The 21,582-nt window shown below is 37.0% G+C and overlaps 1 protein-coding gene across 3 annotated transcripts in view; it reads right to left on the minus strand.

Moving 5' to 3' along the window:
- The window catches only part of WDR19 (WD repeat domain 19), an 83,667-nt gene that overhangs the window by 39,308 nt on the left and 22,777 nt on the right, over positions 1–21,582 (minus strand). For all 3 annotated transcript variants that reach the window (XM_059923171.1, XM_059923173.1, XM_059923172.1), the window contains 8 exons: positions 19,982–20,052; positions 19,345–19,517; positions 19,148–19,262; positions 18,175–18,281; positions 16,853–16,975; positions 6,710–6,859; positions 2,526–2,673; positions 2,193–2,397 (listed from right to left, as the gene is read on the minus strand). In XM_059923171.1, coding sequence (XP_059779154.1) covers positions 2,193–2,397; positions 2,526–2,673; positions 6,710–6,859; positions 16,853–16,975; positions 18,175–18,281; positions 19,148–19,262; positions 19,345–19,517; positions 19,982–20,052 — 1,092 coding nt within the window. The remainder of the gene's footprint in view (positions 1–2,192; positions 2,398–2,525; positions 2,674–6,709; positions 6,860–16,852; positions 16,976–18,174; positions 18,282–19,147; positions 19,263–19,344; positions 19,518–19,981; positions 20,053–21,582) is intronic.

Genomic DNA, 21,582 nt, shown 5'->3' on the forward strand with positions numbered 1-21,582 from the left:
TTATTTATTTTCGGTTTACTTCACACACAGATGAAAATTATTTTTGTTCTCACATAAGTCTAATAAAATTAGTACTCTATTCCTATAAATTGGGAACTTTTAAAACAGGGGTCAGCAAACTATGGCCCACAGCTGCCTGTTTTGGGGAATAAAGTGTGAGTGGAGCACAGACGCTCACCCGCCCGCTCTTTACGGACTCTCTTGGCTGCACTTGCACTGCAACAGCTGACCTGAGTAGGTGTGACAGACCCTATGGTCCTTAATGCCTGAAAATACTTACCACCTGGACCATAACAGAAAAAGCTTGCTGACCTCTGGTATAAAACTTAACCATAAATGCCAGTGAGACTTTTTGTGGAACCCCTACATTAATGAATATGTTACGCCTTCCCCTCTATTCACTGATGCATTTTTCCATCCAACACACATTCACTGAGCACCGTTATGTGCCAGGAACCAAGACGTAAGGCTCAAATGCAAATCACTGTCCTTTAGGCAGTCATACTTGGGGAAGGTGGAAGAGACAGGTAAGAAAACAGATGCCTATGACACAGTATGACAAAGGTACCGGAGTGCCTACAATATGTGAATCTTTGTGCTAAGTGCTTTGTATAAATTCTCTTGCTGGATCACCCTAATGACACTATGTATTATTATTATTTCTCCTTTAGAGATGAGGAAAGTGAGGCTTAGAGGCCTTAAAAATCCAGCCCAGGTCACACAGCAGTAAGCGATAACGTGTTCTAAACCACTCTCCACATGGGATCCTGGCTCTGAGGCAACACATTGGAAAGGCCCTGACCGAGACTGACAGTGGTCAGGGCTTCTGGGAAGGCTTCCTGGAGGAGGAGAGGGCTCCGCTGTATGGTAAAGAATGAGGAGTTACTATCTACAGAGACAGGGAGGGGCAGCCCAGGATGAGAAAGTGGCTCGTGCCAAGGCAAGAAATCATAAAATATACTGAATCCAAGCAGTCAGCGCACAGAGAGGCGTGGAGGAGTGGGGACAGATGAGGCTAGTATTAAATCATCATAAGCCTAGCGTGTCATGCTGAGGTCCCGAGAAGCAGGGGTTTCTTCCTAAAGGCATCAGGAAGTCACTGGAAGATCTTCACCAGGGAAATGAGAGGATCAGATTCACATTTTCCAAAGTGTGTAGAGAATAGATTAGATTGTCATGAGGCTACCAGCAGAGAGAGCAGTCAGGAAGTGGTTCCGATATACATTACTCCACGTGAGGGCCTGAGTTAAGGTGGGGGAATAGCAGAGGACAAAAGGACCTGGGGTATGTGTGTGTGTGTGGGGTGTGTGTGTGTGTGTGGGGGGGGGGGGTGTGTGAGGGGGTGTGTGTGTGTGTGTGTGAGGGTGTGTGTGTGTGAGGGTGTGTGGGTGTGTGTGCGAGGGTGTGTGTGTGAGGGTGTGTGTGTGTGGGGGGGGGTGTATGTGTGTGTGTGTGAGGGTGTGTGGGTGTGTGTGGGTATGTGGGTATGTGTGGGAGTGGGTGGGTGGTAGGGCATGTGCACCATGTGATTAGGGCAGGGGGAGAAGAGGAGGCTGGGGAAGATGATGAGGCAAGTTTGAGGAACTCCTGGACTCCCAACTACACATGACTGGGAGGCAGTGGTAAACACAGGTTTAAGTCAAGGATGCACATTTTGGAGTCAGCCTCGTATAGATGGTACTGAAACCATCTTTGAGGAGATTCACTCTGGAAGAATAATTAGAGTGAGAAGAGAAGAAAGGAGCTCAAGGGACCCTGAGGAAGAGCAACATTTAAGAGATGGTGAGAAGAATCAGAACCACAAAGGAATTCACAGTGGCCCTAAGAGGTGAGAGGAAATAGCAGGAAAAAGAAATCTCAAGTAAGGTAAAATCAAACTTTGTTATGATGAAATTAAGAGTGTTGAAATAATTATGTTTATTAGAATTTCACAGTAACTGTGCTATTTGGGTGATGAGAAACCTTTTTGTTCTGAACGGCTTTTCTTGGAATAAAGCACCGATAGTATTGTACAAAAGTACTTCCCTTAGAATTTATATACATTCTCATATCCATCATCTTATCTGAGCCTCACATTAATCCTGTGAAGTAAACGAGGTAAATACTATTACCTCTAACTATTTTAATGGAAGTTGACCTTTAAAATCACAAAAGCAAATGAGAGGCCCCATGAGAAGTGTTTAAAACCATACCTTTTTAGCATTAAAGTCTGCGTCAGCATCTGCCGCAGATCATTAAGCCCCACATCTTTTAAACTGTGGAGGAAGCTGTGGGTGCTAAGGTAGATGTTGTTTATTTTTCCACTCTGCGTCTGGCAGGTCAATTCTCCGTTATATAACAGCAAAGGTTTATGACAGAAGGGAACTTTGGTGCCACCAGCCAAAATGACCTTGGATCCTATATTATAAAACAGACCTCTTAATGCTGAAATCTAATACTCAGCACACACATCAGAAAGGAATGTTTTAATTTCACTGCAGTGGAAATGTATTTCTCAGTAAATGTACAAAAAAGTGATTAAGTACCTTGTATAGTGTCCTTGTGAAAGACGTAAGTGTACACCTTATCATCATCGTAGGCAATAAACACACCTTTATCCATTGGCCAGTTTTCCCAAAGAACACCTTTAATGGTTGGTGAAAAATCTGGAATCTCATAGGTAGCATCATTAACCTACAAAATAAGGATTTACAGATTTGCCCCAAGTCTGTACTTAAACTATTATCATTTGCCTTGGTAGGAAGGAGTCTGTCTACAGCCTTAGCTGGCAAAGCTTACCAACCCACATTCAACTCAGCAACACCCCAAGATAAAGGAAGAAAAGTTTCTTTTCCCATTCCTATAGGTCTGGCTTGAAAAAAAACTGTAGTTATATGGAAAATCAAGGATTTTATCTAAAATTTGGTGAATTTGCAGGAAAAACTTCAAGTCTGGACACAAAACTTCAGGTTAAGAAAAAAAAGTTGAAGTTGCTCAAGATGACGGAAATTTAAACTATGAACACACTTGTGCTTAGAAAATTTTCGATAATACTGGGTACAGAAATGCTCCAACTAGAGAAGAAACAAATTAATCTGTATATGATTTGAGATCTAAATAAATTACACTGGGTATGTTTTATTTCAAAAACTTCTCTACAGTGCAATTCCAACAAACATAAACTGTAGTTACAGTAATAAAAGCTATTAAAAAAAATCAGTCCACATATTCCGATTCCACATATTCCTCAGGCAGATAGGCTTATATATATCCTCAATGTGGAGCTAAGAAACACCTGCCTCCTCTCTAATCTATCTTCCTCTCAAAATAAGAATGAAATATAAAATTCCTATAAATAATAATAACTAATATTATACAGCCATACAATACAGTATGGCCACTATTTAATATCCACATGTGGCTCTTAAGCACTGAAATGTGTCTAGTCCAAATTGAGATGTGGGGAAGTGTAAACTACCCACCAGATCTCAAGGAGTTAGTATGAAAAAAAGAGTGTAAAACATCTCATTAATAATTTTTATGTTATTGCATACTGAAATGATAATATTGGGTTAAATTAAAAATATTATTAAAATTAATTTCACCTGTTTCTTTTTACCTTTTTTAAAAAATGTGACTAGTAGAAAATTTTAAATTATATAGGTAGTTCAAATTACATTTCTATTGGATAGTGTTGCTTACCAGGTAGTGTACTTATATTTAATTATACTTATTGTACTTATATTTACTTAATTTACTTTATAAATTACTTTTTGTAAATTATACTTATTGAATTTAATATATAGAATTACTTTAAGATATGTAAGTATATATATAATTTAATAGATTATAATTTAATATATTGAATTCTAATCTCTTACTCTATAAGACAGATACTATTATGCCCATTTTGCAGATGAAGAAACTGAGGCACACAGAAATCTGCCCAAAGTCACACAGCTAATATGTTGAAGAGTCAGGATTTGAACCAGGCAGTCTGGCTCCACAGTCTATGCTTCTAACCACTATGTCATACTGACTCTCAGTTTGTAAGGATGAGCACACCACTGCTAGATGGTAGAAATGTTTTAAAGGGGGTAACCATTTGTTAAATGCTTACTATGTGGCAGATGCTGTACTGAAAGCTTTATGTGCATTATCCCATTTAATTTTTATACAATCTACAAAGTAGGTCCTGGAACCATATTCATTTTATAGATGGGGAAACTGGGAATCCAATCAAAGTGAGAGCCCTGGAGGAAGCCGGCCTAGTCTCACACCACTGATACCATGTGCTGACTGTGTGACCTTGGACAAGTGACTTACCTTTTCTATGCCTTAATTTCTCCACCTGTAAAATGGCAAGATAGGAGTGTTTATCTCTGGGGCTGCTGTAAGGATTAAAAGAAATCCCTGATATATGTACAGCATACTCAGCACAGAAATATTAGTTGTCATTATTACTAATCTCAAATCCAGGTTTGTCTGTCTGCCCATGCACTAAACTACTATACTCTACAGCCTCTGTTTATGAACTTCCTACAGTATATCACAAGTCATCCTTTATGGGTATATAGGGAGTGATGGGGTGCAAGGTTTTCATTAGGGCACATGTAAGAAAAAAGCCATCTCTCCCAATTCTAATGTATGACAGGAGTCACTTCCTTACCATCCACACAGTGAAGGAAAAGAGGTTGAATAAATGTACATATGAAGAGAAATTGCGAGTATATATGAGAATTTTAAAGAGGAATAGTTGTAGTTTGAATTATTATATACTTTCATATATGTACATCACAGAAGCAATGTTTTTCTCACTTTGAAGTTGGATGAAAAAGTAAGCTGCAATAGTAGCACACTATGACAGGGTGAGTGTTAAAATAAAACAAAAAAAGCACAGCACTCTGGTCAAGAGTCCAAGGGCCTTAGCATAGCTTCCTCTTGTGTCTGAGGTGTGGGGAGGCTCTGCACCACAAGCTCTCCTTTCCCTTCCCTGCCAGGCTGGCCTTACTCCTAGGCAAGACTGGGTATTATTTAAAAGAGGGACTGCTCCTGTGGGTACCACACGCCCCTCGAATATCTTGTCCAACAGCCTAAAATTCTAACCTACCAATGAGACCCTAACTTGGAAAGAAGTTCACACCCAACCCCATGTTGGGTTAGGGAGGGGCTATGCCCCCGTGGAGTCATTCTTTTGTGCGGATTTGTTTCACCAGGGTTTTTCTTTTTAACTTAACTGAGTTGCAGGTTAGACTTGGAAAAGGGATAGGGGATGAGCAGCAACAGGTGACAAAATTCTGGAACGTGAGGGTTTTAAGTTGTGATAAAGAGGTAAAGAGGGCAGAGCTTTAACTAACCCCTGCTAAACAGCTACCCTATGCCTGATAATATGTTTGGAAAAATCAGCTCACTGAAACCTCGTCCCAACCCCAGGAAGGAGGTCACACTAGCCTCTTTGACAGAAATTATCAAGGAAAGGAGAACTGTAAAAGGAGAAAGAAAAAAACATCAACTTGTCCGGGACAGGTCTTACCCCTGGCCCTTCTCTGAGCCATCAGACCCCTCTTCTCACTGTCAGTCCTGTCCGTGCCCGCTGCACCCTGCTACCCTCTTGTGCACCCTGTCTAAACAGCAGACTCCACCCGGGGTGAACCCACATAGGAAGCAAGGCAGCTTAACTTCCTTATACCCTGTTCCAGAAAGGGAATCTCTACAGACCGAATTTCCTTATTAAGTAGAGGGAACGCAAGGTCATCTTTATATTTAGGTCATTTTTCCTCATTTGTTCTGTGATCGAGAAATGGGTTGAATAAGAACTAGAATATTAGGAACTTGGCATAAATAATTCAGACACCCATGGAAACCTGTTACATTTGTCAAAGAAAGAAAAGAAAAAGAAAAAAAATGAAGGGAAGATAAAGAAAGGAAGGGAGGAGAGGAAGAGAGAGAGAGACAGAAACGGAAGGAAGGAAGTCTTTATATCTAGGAGAGTGTACTGTGAGGGGAGAGCTGTCTTCATTGAATCATGTCTTCACTGTGAAGCACAGACGAACAGTTATTAAGGGTGGGTCCAAGAGCAGCTGTAGGCTGTGTGAACTGTGACCAACAACATACAATTCATTAACTGGATATCAAAAGTAAATGAAAAATTCAAGTATAGTAGATGATGTAAAAGCACAACATTTCCTTTATCTAAATCTATTCTCAAAAAAGTTAAGGATGTTTAAAAATAAGAGTAACTAAGTCTAAAAATGGGTTCATCTGTTTTCAATCACCTAATACAAAAATACCTTTCCTTTATGTTCAGGATCTTTAAGGGAAGAGGGAAATCAACTGAGGTGGGCAGAAAGGACAGAGAACAGTCCCTGCCCTCTGACGCTATTGCATTTCTAGAGAGAAAACTCATGTACCTGAAGATACACCGTAATATTGTGCAGTAAATAAGGTTAAAAATGGTGCAGAATATAACAACTATTCTTTCCACTAAAAAATCTCTCTGAAGATTTTTAACACTGAAAAATGGCAAAATAATGGAAAAACTTTTCTTGATGTGAATAGTCATGAAAACGGATCACAAACATGATATCACAAACATGATAGCAAAGTACTACAATCCTTGGCAAGGTTTAAGAGAAAATGATCTTATATATGGAATATATTTTAAAAACACTTTTTTCTTCATATGTTGCATTTTTTAAAAACAAGCATTTGAAAACTTTTCTCGACTTACTGGACAGTAGACATATCCATCACTTTTTTCATCAATGAAAACTAATCTGGTCCCATTTGGGTCAGGAAAAATCTTTTTCACACTGACAGGATGTCGATAATCATTAACAAATTGCCAGTCTTCAATGTAGAAATACTGAATGACACCAGTCTAAAATAAATACAGTCATAGAAATAAAAGGTTGTCAAGAAAATACAGACTTTCAGCATTTATGTTAAACTTATTTCCTAACTTAAAGAAAAAAATGTCATATTTTTGATCAAGGAAGAATCTAAGAATAATACCTACTATATGAGCAAAGTACAGACCCAAGAAAATTAGTAAAATGGGAATGCATATGTGATTCAACAGTCTATTAATTCTAACATTCTTAGTGATATTAAAGTTTAATTGATTTTTCAGATTTTCCACTTGCAAGAAATACCCTTATTGTTTAAGAGTGACTTTCAAGTCATGTTACTTTAAATATTTTTGCTGTTAATTAATAAATTAGAAAATTAAGTTTAAAATAAAAAATAAACCAAAACCCACCAGATACAATCAACTGTAGTTCTATATGTTAGCAAAGAACATGTAGACATCAAAATTTAAAAATATATCATTTATAATCACTCAAAAAAATTAAATACTTAGGTGTAAATTCAACAAAGCATGCATAGGATTTGTGTGCTGAAAACTAACAAACACAAATGAAAGAATTAAAGAACATCTGAATAAATGGAGAGGTGTACTGTATTCATGGATTGGTGTCATAGTAAACATGTTACTTCTCCTGAACTTATATACAGGTTTAATATAATTCCAACAAAAATCTCAGCAAGATTTTTTTGTAGACACAGACAAGATTATTCTAAAATTTATATGGACCGGCAAAGGAACTAAAATAGCTAAAACATTTTTGAAAAAATATAGTGGGAAAATTAGTCTATTAAATTTCAAGACTTTTTTTATAGCTACAGCAATCAAGATTCTGTAGTACTGGTGGAGGGATAGACACATAGATCATTGGAATACACCAGAAAAGCCAGATTATTTGTTACCAGGGATTAAGGATGAGGGCAGGAGGAAAGTGGATGTGGAGATAAAACAGCAACATAAAGGATCCTTGTAGTGACAGAATTGTTCTGTATCTTGACTATTAATGTCAATACCCTGGTTGTGATAATGCAATGTAATATTACCATTGGGGGAAACTAGGAAAAGGGTTTATTAGGATCTCTCTGTATTGTTTCTTACAACTTCATGTGAATCTATGATGATCTCAAAATAAAAAGTTTAATTGAAATAAAAACACATGATAATATCTTAGATTTCTATTCAGGCCAAGATGGAATAACAGACGTGATTTAACTTTCCCACCCAAAATGACCAAAAATAACAGACAAAATACATGAAAAAACAGTTTTTAAGATATTGGAATAAGGCAACAAAGGACAATGATCTCTGAGAGATGGGAAACAAACAAGGTAAGTCCTGTGAATGCTCCAACTTTCGCCTTGAGAGAGTTTTCAAGCCATGGCAAAGGGAGGGAAAATGCAGGTGGAACATGATTCCCTGAGGTGAGGAGATAGAGCTGAGAATCCAGTGGGGGCAGGGAAGGAGGCAGCTAGACTTTGCAGGGTATAGTACCAGAGAGGAGAAAGCTGCACTGAGAGAGAACCTGGGAGATCTTCAGAGGGTCTACCTTGAGTCTTCAGCAGAGAACTAATCACTGCATAAATATGAGAAAACTGTTGAAGCCAGGAAAAAGAACCATCCAAAAGGATTAGAGTGAACAGTGACTGGCACTCACACAGGACTGGGAACAGTGACTGTTTCAGTGACTGAAACCTACTGTTAGGTAGGTTTCACACCTACCTAACAAATCACAAAAGCAGACTCAAAAGGGTCAAACTGTTTCCAAGCAAATTAACTGCATCCCAGAACAAAGCTCAAGAGTATTTTTAGGAATACAAAAACATCCAGCACGCCAAAAGGTAAAAGTACCATGAGTGCAAAGAAGTAGGAAAACATAACCCACATTAAGGAGAATAACTGATCAATCAAAACTGACCCAGATATTAGAATTAGCAGACAATGTAACTAAAACAGTTAATATCACTGCATGGCATATGTTTAAAAAGGTAAGTGGAGACATGGAAGATACAAAAACAGACTCTAATATATCTTTTGCAGGTGAGCTACCATGTCTGAAATGAAAAATATGATGGATGAAACTACTGGCAGATTAAACATGACAGAAAAAAAGGCTAGTGACCTTGAAATACAGCAGTAGAAATTATCCAAAATTAAATTGAGAAAAAAATAAAAAAATTTAAAGAGTATCAACTGTGGGATAATTTAAAGTGGTTTAATATATGTATAATTGGAGTTTCTGATATTGGAATGCAAACAGAGGGAGAAAACAATACTTGAAGAAATAATGGCTGAAAATATTCCAAATTTTATTAAAACTATAAACCCTGGGGCTTCCCTGGTGGCAGAGTGGTTGAGAATCTGCCTGCCAATGCAGGGGACACAGGTTCGAGCCCTGGTCTGGGAAGATCCCACATGCCGCGGAGCAGCTAGGCCCATGAGCCACAATTACTGAGCCTGCACAGGCGAGAGGCCACGATAGTGAGAGGCCTGCGCACCGCGATGAAGAGTGGCCCCCCGCTTGCCGCAACTAGAGAAAGCCCTCGCACAGAAACGAAGACCCAACACAGCCATAAATAAATAAATAAATAAATAAATAAATAAATAAACAAAACTATAAACCCTTGGATTCAACAACCTCAAGCAAAGAAATATGAAGAAAATTACATCAAGACAGATCACAATCAAATTGCTCAAAACCAGTGATAAAGTATTAAAAGAAGCCAGAGGAAAAAGACAGCTTACACACAGAGGAACAAAGATAAAGATGACCGATTTCTCATTAGAAATAATGCAGGCAAGAAGACAGAGGAGCAGAGGAGCAACATCTTTAAAGTACTGAAAGAAAAAACTGTCAACCTACAATTCTATATCTAGCAAAAATATTTTTCAAAAATGCAGGTGAAATAAAGATGTTTTCAGACATGAAAGCAAAAGAATTCATCACCAGTAGACCAGCACTACAAACAGTGATAAAGGAAGTCCTTTAGTGGAAGGAAAATGATACCAGCTGGAACTATGGATCCACATAATAGAATGAAGGGCACCAAAAATGGTAACTATATGGAGAAATATATAAGATATTTCTTATTATGTAAATCTCTTAACTGATTGTTTAAACAAAACTAATATCAGTGTATTATGGGGTTTATAATACCTGTAAAAGTAAAATGTATGACAGCAACAGCAGAGGTAGGAGGGGACACATACTATTCTAATAAATGAACTTATACTATTCACTATACCTTACAAGGTATAATGTCACTTGAAGGTAGCCTGTGATAAATTAAGGATGTATACTACAAAACCTAAAACAACCACTAAAATAAGAGTTGTAGCTAATAAGGTCAATGAATGAGATAAAATTGAATAATAAAAAATACACAATCCAAAAGAAGGCAAAAGAAGAGGAAAAAGGCAACAAAGAAGAGATGGGACAAATAGAAAACAAGTAGCGAGATGGTAGATTGAACCTAAACACAGAGATAATCTCATTAAATTCAAAAGTCTAAACAACATAATTGGACTTCCCTGGTGGCGCAGTAGTTAAGGATCCACCTGCCAATGAAGGGGACATGGGTTCAAGCCCTGGGTCCAGGAAGATCCCACATGCTGTGGCGCAAATAAGCCCGTGCGCCACAACTACTGAGCCTGAGTTCTAGAGCCCACGAGCCACAACTACTGAGCCCATGTGCAACAAATACTGAAACCCGCATGCCTAGAGCCCGTGCTCTGCAACAAGAGAAGCCACCACAATGAGAAGCCCGCGCACCGCAACAAAGAGTAGCCCCCACTCACCGCAGCTAGAGAAAGCCTGTGCGAAGCAACGAAGACCCAACACAACCAAAAATAAATAAATAAATAAATAAATAAATAAATAAATAAATAAATTAAAAAAATAAACACTGTAATTAAAAGGTAGACTTTGTCAAATTGTGAGAATTAATATGGTGCCTACAAAAAAAATATTTTACATATAAAGACACAAATGGTTAAAAATAAAAGAATGGAAAAATATATACCAGGGTAACATTCTAAAAAACTAGAATGGCTATATTAATATCAGGCAAAATCAATTCCAGAGCAAAGACTATTGCCAGGGATAAAAAGGGTCATTTCAAAATGATAAAGGGGCTAATTTATGAAGAGAACATAACCATCCTGAATGGTTATGTACCTAATAACAGAGCTTCAATACACATAAATAAAAAAAAAAATTTACAGATCTGCAAAGAGAAATAGATAAATCCACAATTGTAATCTGAGTTTTCAATACCATTTTCTCAATAATTGACAGAACAAGTATATATAAAGTTGCAGAAGTCTTGAACATTATCAACCACCTTGATCTGACATTCTAGGACAGCATATTCTCTCCAAATACACAAGAACATTTACCAAGACAGATCATACTCTGTACCATAAAGTAAGTCTCACAAATTTAAAAGGATTCAAGTCATACAAAATATGTTCACTGACCATAACAGAACTAAATCAGAAATCAATAACAGAAAGATCTCTGTAAAATCTTGATTGTTTGAAAACTAAACACGGGACTTCTAAATAACCCATGAATCAGAGAAGAAATTAAAAGAGAAATTGTAAAACATTTTGAACTGAATAAAAATAAAACACAACATATCAGAATTTGCGGGATGTTGCTAAGATAGTACTCAGGGGAAAATGTCTAGCACTAAGGGAGTATATTAGAAAAGAATGGTCTCAACTCAATGAACTCAGCTTCCATCTTAAGAAACTAGAAAAAGAACAAATTAAAGCCAAAATAAGCAGGAGAAAGGAAATAAAGATCAGAGCAGAAATCAATGAAACAGAAAACAGAAAACAACAGAGGAAAATCAATGAAACAAAAAGTTGCATTCTTCTAAAAGACTGATAAAACAAAATTGATAAACCTCCAGGCAGACCAATCAGGAAAAATGACACAAGTTACCAAAATCAGGAAAGAAACAGGTGATATTACTACAGATTCTACAAATATTTAAAAGGATAATAAGGAATATTATGAATAATTTTATGCCTATACATTTGATAAGTTAGATAAATGGACAAATTCCTTGAAAAACACAAACCACCAAAGCTCACTCATGAAAAAAACAGATAATCCAAATATTTTGATATTGATTATAGGAATTAAATTTATAGTTTAAAACCTTCCCATAAAAAAAACTCCAGGCCCAGAAGGCTTCGTAGGAGAACAGCTCCACCATGGCACCTGGCTACTTTGCAATGCCACAGAGTCAAGGCTCAACTGTAGTCTGACCCATGTCTTGGCAGAATCCTCTGTTATCTTACAAGGAACATGGTGAGATGGGCACTCTTGTGAAAATCTGTCACCGAGTCATTTCTCATCCACCTCTCTGTCTTGTGGGAGACTTCCATGAGGAATTTCTCAGCTGCTTCCCTGGTTCCAATGATGTCCAATTCATCTTGGATTGTCCAATTCATCTTTCTTAGTGTATAGCTGCAGAGTATAAACTGCTTAGTTGTAGCAGAGTTGAGTCCTCCACCACAGAGTGCCTAGAAGAGCATCTGACCCCTTCGGTTTGGTATTATCCTGTGGCACTAAGGATGTGGGGAGCTCTAATAACATGATCTTCCCTTGCTGTATACATCTATTTGGGACTGTTTCCTCCTTACCAGCTGAATCTATGGAAGTGCAGCAAGCCAACCTAGCAGGTACTACTCAACTGCTGCTAGGAATTGCTTGATCACCCAATAGGCTTCACTGGCACATTCTTTCAAACATTTAAGCAAAAAACAAACAAAAAACAAAACACTAATTCTAATCAACTCTTCCAGAAAATTGAAGATGACTAACTCATTCTACGATCATTACCCTGATACTAAAATCAGACAAAGGCATCATAGGAAAAGAAAACAGCAGACCAATATCCCTCATGTACGTAGATATAAAGATTTGAAATAAAACTTTAGCAAATGAATTCAACAATGTATAAAAAGAAGAATACATCATGATCAAGTGGCGGTTATCCCAGGAATGCTGGGTTGGCTTAACACTAGAAAATTAATTAACATAATCCACAAATTATAAACAAACTAAAAAAGAAAACCCATGTGATCATTTCAATAGATGGAGAAAAAGCATTTGATAAAATCCAACATGCATAGAAATTCTTAGTAAACTAGGAATAGAAGAAAACTTCTTCAACCTGATAACAGGAATCTGTAAAAGACCTACAGCTAACATCATACTTAATGGTCAAGAACAAGACGAAGACATCTACTCTCATCGCTTCTATCCAACAATGTATTGGAATAGAAGGCAGATTGAAAAGGAAGAAGTAAAACTATCTTTATTAGCAGATGACATGATCATCTATATAGAAAATCCAATGGAATCTACCAAAAAAAACGCTACTAGAACTAGTGAGTTTAGCTAGGTTTCAGGATACAAGATGAATATACAAAAGTCAGTTGCATGTCTATATGCTAGAAATGAATAATCAGAAACTGAAATAAAAAAGCAATACCATGTACAGGAGTACCCAAACTACGAAATACTTAGGTATAAATCTGAAACAAGATGTGAAAGACCTGTACACAGAAAACTCCAAAACATTGCTAAGAGAAATTAAAGAAAATCTAAATAAATGAAGATATATAACTTGTTCCTCCGTGGGAAGACTCAATATTGTTAAGATGGCAGTTGATCTGTAAGTTCAACAATGATCCCAATAAAAATCCCAGCAGGCTTTTTGTAAAACTGGACAAGCTTATTGTAAAATTTAACTGGGAATACAAAAAACTGAGGATAGCCAAAACAACTCTGAAAAGGAAACACAAAAGTTAGAGGGTTAACACTACCTGATTTCAAGACTTATAAAGCTACAGTAATCAAAACAGTGTGATACTGATGTAAAGATAGATAAACAGATCAAGAGAATGAACAGAGAGTCCAGAAAAAGATCTGTGCATTTACGGACAATTGATTTTTGACAAAAGTACAAAATCGACTCAACAGAATAATAGTGTTTTCAACAAACATTGCTGGAACAACTGAATAGCTACATGCAAGGGAAAAACCCACAATACTCTGATCCATATCTCACAGCATAAACAAAAATTAACTCAAAATGGATCACAGACCTCAATGTAAAACATAAAAGTTGAAAGCTTTTAGAAAACATAAGAGAAAAACTTTGTGACCTTGGGTTAGGCAAAAATTTCTTCGATATGACACCCAAAGCACAACCTATAAAAAAATTAATTGATAAACTGGACCTGGTCAAAATTTTTAAAATTCTCCTCTTTGAAAGACACTGTTAAGAGACTGAAAAGACAACTCACGCGCTGGGTGGAAAATACTTGTGAAGCATATATCCAATAAGGGACTTGAATCCAAAATGTGTGAAGAACCATCAAAGCTCAATAAGAAAACAAACAATCCAATTAAGAAATGGTCAGTGCAGACTTGAATTTTATGTGTATAAAATCTCTGTATTCCCTAAGAATGAATGGATACAAGAATGTTTCATAGAGTCTAAGTAACCTTACAGACTTAGAACAATAAATTTGCCAAGGCACTTTAAAAAAAAAAAAAAAAAAAAAAAGAAATGGTCAAGGGCTTCCCTGGTGGCGCAGTGGTTAAGAATTTGCCTGCCAATGCAGGGGACAGGGGTTCAAGCCCTGGTCTGAGAAGATCCCACATGCCACAGAGCAACTAAGCCCGTGTGCCACAACTACTGAGCCTGTGCTCTAGAGCCCGCAAGCCCCAACTACTGAGCCCATGTGGAACAACTACTGAAGCCTGTGTGCCTAGAGCCTGTGCTCCGCAACGAGAAGCCTGTGCACCACAACGAAGAGTAGCCCCTGCTCGCTGCAACTAGAGAAAGCCCACGCGCAGCAATGAAGACCCAATGCAGCCAAAAATAAATAAATAAGTAAATTAAAAAAAAGAAATGGTCAAAAAACTTGGACACTTCACCAAAGATATACAGCTAGCAAATAAGCATATGAAAAGATGTTCTACATCATTAGTCCGTTAGTGAAATGCAAATTAAAATCATAATGAGGTATCACTACACACTTATTAGAGTGGCTAAAATGTAAAAGACCGATCATATCAAGTGTTAGTGAGGACGTAGAGGAACTGGAGCACTCATACACTGTTGATGGGAATGTAAAATGGTACAACCAATTAATTTAGAAAAGAGTCTGTCAGTTTCTTAAAAGGTTAAACATACATTTGCTATATGACATATCATTCTACTTCTAGGCATTTATCCAAGAGAAAAAAGAAAGCCTATGTCTATACAAAGACTTGAACACAAATTTGTTTATAGCAGCTTTATTTGTAAATATTCCAAACTGGAAGTAACACCAATGTCCATCCACAGGTTCATGGATAAGCAAATTATGATATATGCATACTGTGGAATACTACCCAGCAAGAAAAAGGAATGAACTATTGACACACACACCAACATGGATGAATCTCAAAATAACTATACTGAGCCAGACAAAAGGAGTGCCTACTATATGATTCCACTTATATACAACTCTAGAGAAGACAAGTTCATTTGTAGTGACAGAAAGCACTCAGTGGGGAGGGACAGGAGGAAGGAATCATAAAGGGTCATGAGAAAACTTTTCGGGGTGTTGAATATGTTCACGATTTTGATTAAGTTGATGGCGTTTTCACAGGATATACATATGTCAAAACTTATCAAATTATAGACTTTCAATAGTGTGGTTTATTGTATAACAATTATACTTCAATAAAGCTGCTAAAAACCCCCGACATTTTCAGAATCACTCAAGAATGAGATATTTTATAAGAAAAAAAGATTTTGCAACTATGTGTGGTGATGGATGTTGACTAGAGGGTTACCATTTTGCAATACGTACAAATATTGAATCATTATGCTGCACACCTGAAACTAATATAATGTTATATGTCAATTATATCTCAATAAAAAAAAGAAACTGAGATAGAGATAAATGCTACGTTATTGGCAGATTACTGTACTTTGAGTTCTTACTTCACAATGCTGTGTGGCACGGTGGCAAGAGTAGATTTTCCATCAGAAAATCTTGCTTGTTAAGTCCACCTCTACTACAAACTTACTAACCTCTCAATCTTCAGTATCCTTATCTCTAAAACTTTCCTGCTTATATATTTATGACTATATTTACTACTTATTTACCATATCATTTACCACTTTACCTGATACATGAAACCTACCCTACTTGTGTATATTAGCTCAAAGACTCATTATTTTAGGTCAAAATTAAATTTAAAAAGTCTCTCTTCTGGCAATAAGCATGCTTTAAAATATGCTCGGTTTAAAAAAGTGTGAGAAAATGGAACCTTTGAAACAGTGAATAATTGTTCTCTAATGTGGAAAACAATGCCTTTTTTTTTTTTAAACCAACTTTACTGAATTCTTCTAGAGGCTAAGCAAGGTAAGAGGTATGATATGCTTTGAAAAACTCTGAAAACTTTTTACAAATATAAGATGCTATTACTAAACTATGTTTTATGTATATGTGGCTAATGTAATATTTAGGAGTACAGGGTATTGGTGGTTCCAAAGACCAAAAAATTGAAGTGGGATTCTCAATATTCAATTAATTTTAATTAAATGCCCACTAAATGTAGGCACTGGAGAGCTGAAGTTGAATGACGTGTCTTACATTTGTCATCAAATTAAATCCTCAAAGCATCTAGATGAGGAAAATGAGGCTGGGAGGCGTCAAGCAGGAAGTAGCAAGTAAGAGAGCTAGTATCTGAGCCCAGATTGTCCAGACTCCAAAGCCGTTGTGCCATCAAAATTGCTTATAGTTACAAAGGCACCTGACACTGGCAAATCACGCCACCTATGTGCTCTACATAAGTATATAATGTTTATAATTGCACATTGATATCTATATAATATATGTATATAAACACATATGTAATAAACAAATTACAAAGTAAAAATGAGAAATTCCCCCATGTCCTATATTAAGGAAGACAATACGTACATCTGTGCCATAGATGAGGAAATCACCAGTTAAGGCATGACATAAAATACGACACTTATCATCCACTGCTGGGAAAAGTCGAGTCTCACGTTCTTCTTGAGCATCCAACATTTCACTTTCTATCTAAAACATAAAGAATAATAGTGGATCATAGATTTATCTGAATAAACCTGGTTTGCAACATCTAAGGGGTAGGGGAGAGTCTTTCTCTTAAGTTCAGCTAAACATTCAGACTCACCAAACTATCACAGACCAGTTTACTCAGAAAGATATCAGGAAGGAACCCAGCTTGCCAGCAGGGCACATTAAACATCCCTTTTAATGGGAATAGTCTCCGCAGCAGGCTCTGCAGTTGTCTAGTAGCTAGTCTCTTTGGCTTCCCAGAAGCAAAGAGCCAAGAAACAGATGTGGGAGATGCCCTGGTTGAGAAGCCCCATATTTCAGGGGCCAATATCTCTTGAGCAACTCAACAGGCATAGTTTCAAGATCCCCACAAGTGACATGCCCAAATACACGGGTCAGTGCATTCCAGGAAGCCAGACGTATGGCATTACCATCAGTTTTTACAATTTACTTATAGTTCCTCCTAGATGCAGTTCACACAGTCATTTTTACCATAAGCAATGTTGTGAGTAGCACAGCTGAAACTCTGTCAGGTTTCATGGGAACAGAGCTTGGGAGTTAACTGAACAGCTTGTGCAGAAGGGTAAGGAGTTCTGTTAATCCTTTATCCATATCTGGCTTTCTAGCTAGTCTGTCATATGGTTGCTTCTTTATTTTTTTTATTTTTTAAAAATAAATCTTTAAATAAATAAATAAATAAATAAATAAATAAATAAATAAATCTTTATTTTAGAATGCTTTTAGATTTTTAGAAAAGGTGTGAAGATAGTAGAGTTCTCATATACCCCAAACCCGGTTTCCCCTATCATTGACACGTTACATGAGTATGGTACGTTTATCACAAATAATAACGAATATCGATACATCATTTATAACATAACTCCATACTTTATTCAGATTTCCTAGTTTTTACCCTAATGCCGTTTTTTTTGTTTGTTTGTTTTTTTAACATCTTTATTGGAGTATCATTGCTTTACAATGGTGTGTTAGTTTCTGCTGTATAACAAAGTGAATCAGTTATACATATACATATGTTCCCATATCTCCTCCCTCTTGTGCTCCCTCCAACCCTCCTTATCCCACCCCTCTAGGTGGTCACAAAGCATATGGTCGCTTCTTGACCAAAGTTCTTGATAATAAAACATTAGGCTGTTCATCACTTACCTGAGCAGGCCTCAGGACATCAAAATTATACTTACCAAATGTAACTGGACTTTGCCTTCAAAAAGTGCAGCTGCATAGTCAGAATGAAGGCAAACGCTGGCTACTGTCCCCAGATACTCCACATCTTTCAATTTTTTAACAGCTGCAGCAATTAAAACAAAACCAAACACATTAAAATATAAATAAAATGATCTAATTAATGATTTGCAAATAAGTTTTAAACGTGTGCCTTTGCAAGAATATTCTGAACCTAAAATTTTTATTTTAGCCATTTTAAAGAAAATCTTAGTTGCCATATAAATTTGCCTTCAGGAATTTCTTAGTGGTTCACATGAAACAAAGTAATGTAAAATAAAATCACATGCAAAACAACCAAAAATTAAACCTTAGTGACAGTAAGCTTAATAGAACATCTAAGGATAATTCTCAGGTTGGCTCTGTTCCTGAGGGATATCTGACCTCCAGTGGGGAAAGGGGTGGAGAGGAGGAAGGAGGGGAAGAAAAAGCAAGGCTCCCTTCAGATGCTAATGGTCATTTTTCAAAGAATAAAGCGGGGGAGGGAATCAACATTTACTAAGTACCCACCAGACCAAGAAGTGCCTAAGAAAGACCGTGTGCAAAAGCAGATCACACATTTTATTTCATTTAATTTTCCTCATAAGTAGAAGAATCCTCATTTTCCAGATGAGTAAACCAAGGCTCAGAGGGGTAAAGAATTTGTCTACAGGCACCCAGCTAAAAGGGGCAGAAGGGAATTTGAACCCAGGGCCCAATTCTAAAGATCACACTCTGCCCCACTATACCATGGTGTCTTCACAACAAAGGTAAAGAATAAAACCTTTCCAAAATTTATGCAAATTTTTTAGAAGATTTGCAAAACCATTTAAGCTAAGAAAGAGATGTCTGAAGAAAAAGAGTGAAAGACTTGGTCTTAAAAGAAACTATCAGTGCTTCCCAAATAAAAACAAATTATACACTAGATAAGAAAACAACTGGATTTAGACTTGCCGTTCTCTCCAAGGACATAAAACCAAGCTCGATTATTCATTCCCACAGCCAGATGATAAAGCCCTACTGCTACAAAGTTGGGTTCCACATCCACAGAAACTGTGATTGGTAGCTCCTATAATAGAGAAAAATAACAGTAGTTAACCACTGAAACTGTTTTGATTTTATTAATAATAAAAGTAACACCGTTTTCATACTCCTTCAACAGGATTGGCTATGGTGACTTCAAGGAGGGAGGTGAGATATGCAATCCTGGTGCTGCAGGCATCCCCAAGGATAGGGAGCTTGGTCAGAAAAACATGGAGCGATCCCCTCTGGGTAGACAGTGCCAGCAACTGACCATCATCTGTCCAGGACAAGGTGCCCAACCCTGAAATAATGGACATAATAAAGGATTATTCAAAAACAGAGATACTGTTGCAGGCAAACAAGCAACTGTCTTCACTTAAGCTGCCAGAGGCATAAAAATCTTCAAATTTTATAAATAGTTTAAATAGTCTTTATTTAGACTAGGACATTCATCATGGATTGGCTTATGAACATGAGCCCTGATTCATTCAACACTGGCTCAAACGGAAGGTATGTAAGAATTTAGTTTTTGCAACTGGATTTGGGATAAAACGCACCAGAAATCTTTGAATCAAAGTGGACTTATATGCTTCTAGTCAAGGAGTATGACTCAACGTAATTACTAAAATAAGGAGGCTATCTTAGGGAACTCTAGTAAAAGGTGTTAATTTTATTCCTCCTATAATTAATGCAAACCATACAGTAACACATTACTTTCTGTAATCGAAACGATAAAATGTCAATCTGCTACAGAAAAATCGGTACCTTTATTTTCATCATCCAGGTTGATTATAGCATACATGTCTTTTAATTCTGCCAAGTCATGGATTTTAATGCTGAAAAATAAAAAAAGTCCTTAAATATGAGCGCTAAGTTAAATTGTTTTTGTTCACAAACAATTATAAGCTATGGAACAGGTCAGTTTCTTCAAAAAGGGATGTACAGGAGGATGCACTGGGTTAAGGTAAGAAAATATTAAATTTTCTATATTTAATTATATTTTATCCTTTAAATTTTTGTTTGTTGAGATGTGGGGTAGGGTTGTGCCTAGTACATTTAAGTCCATGATGCATTGAGTTAAGTTTTGATTAAGATGTGAGGTTTAGGTTCAGGTTAATTTTTTTGGTGTATGCATCTCCAACTGCTCTAGCACCATTTGTTGAAAAGGTTATTTTCATTCTATTTAGTTACTTTTGCATTTCTGTCAAGAATCAGTTGTGCAGGGCTTCCCTGGTGGCGCAGTGGTTGAGAGTCTGCCTGCGGATGCGGAGGACACGGGTTCGAGCCCTGGTCTGGGAGGATCCCACATGCCGCGGAGCGACTGGGCCCGTGAGCCACAATTGCTGAGCCTGCGCGTCTGGAGCCTGTGCTCCGCAACAAGAGAGGCCGCGATAGTGAGAGGCCCGCGCACCGCGATGAAGAGTGGCCCCCGCTCGCCACAACTAGAGAAAGCCCTAGCACAGAAACGAAAACCCAACATAGCAACCAATCAATCAATTAAATAAATAAATCTTTAAAAAAAAAAAAAAAAAGAATCAGTTGTGCATATTTGTGTGGGTTTATTTCTGGCTTCTCTATTCTGTTCCCATTAATCTATGGCCTTGATTACTGTAGCTACATACTAAGCTTTAATATCAGGTAGAATTTTATTGTTCTTTTTAAAAGACTGCTGTTAGCTATTTTAGGGCCTATGATTTTGCATATGTATTTTAGAATAAGCTTTCTCTATCTACAAAAAACCATGCTGGGGTTCAGATATGAATTTCATTAAATCTATAGATCGATTTGGAGAGAACTGGAATCTTTATTGTGTTGAGTCTCCCACTCAATGAACACAGTATGTCTCTCCATTTATTTGCATCTTCTTTGATTTCTTTCAGCAACATTTTGTAATTTTCAGCATACAGAACTTGTACATATTTTGTGAAGTGTGTATCTAAGTATTTCATTTTCTTTGGATTGATTAAAAATGGTATATTTTAAATTTGGTTTCCACACGTTCATTGTTAGTACATAGACATGCAATTGATTATGTGTTGATCTTGTATCTTGCCACCCTGCTGAACTCACTAATTAATTTTAGTTCTAAGAGTTTGTTTGTAGATTCCTTGGGATTTCCTACATAGACTATCATGTCACCTGCAAATAAAAAATAGTTATACTTCTCCCATTCCAATCTGGATGTGGTTTATTTCTTTTTCTTGCCTTACTGCAGTGACTAGAATGTCTAATGTTAGATTGAGTTAGAGTAATGAAAGTGGATATCCTTGCCTTGTTCCCAATCTTAGGGGGCCAGCATTCAGTCTTTCACCGTAGAATATAATGTTATCTATAAGTTTTTTGTAGATGTTCTTTATCAAGTTGAG

This window comes from Balaenoptera ricei, chromosome 5 (genome assembly GCF_028023285.1).
Source record: "Balaenoptera ricei isolate mBalRic1 chromosome 5, mBalRic1.hap2, whole genome shotgun sequence".
NCBI lineage: Eukaryota > Metazoa > Chordata > Mammalia > Artiodactyla > Balaenopteridae > Balaenoptera > Balaenoptera ricei.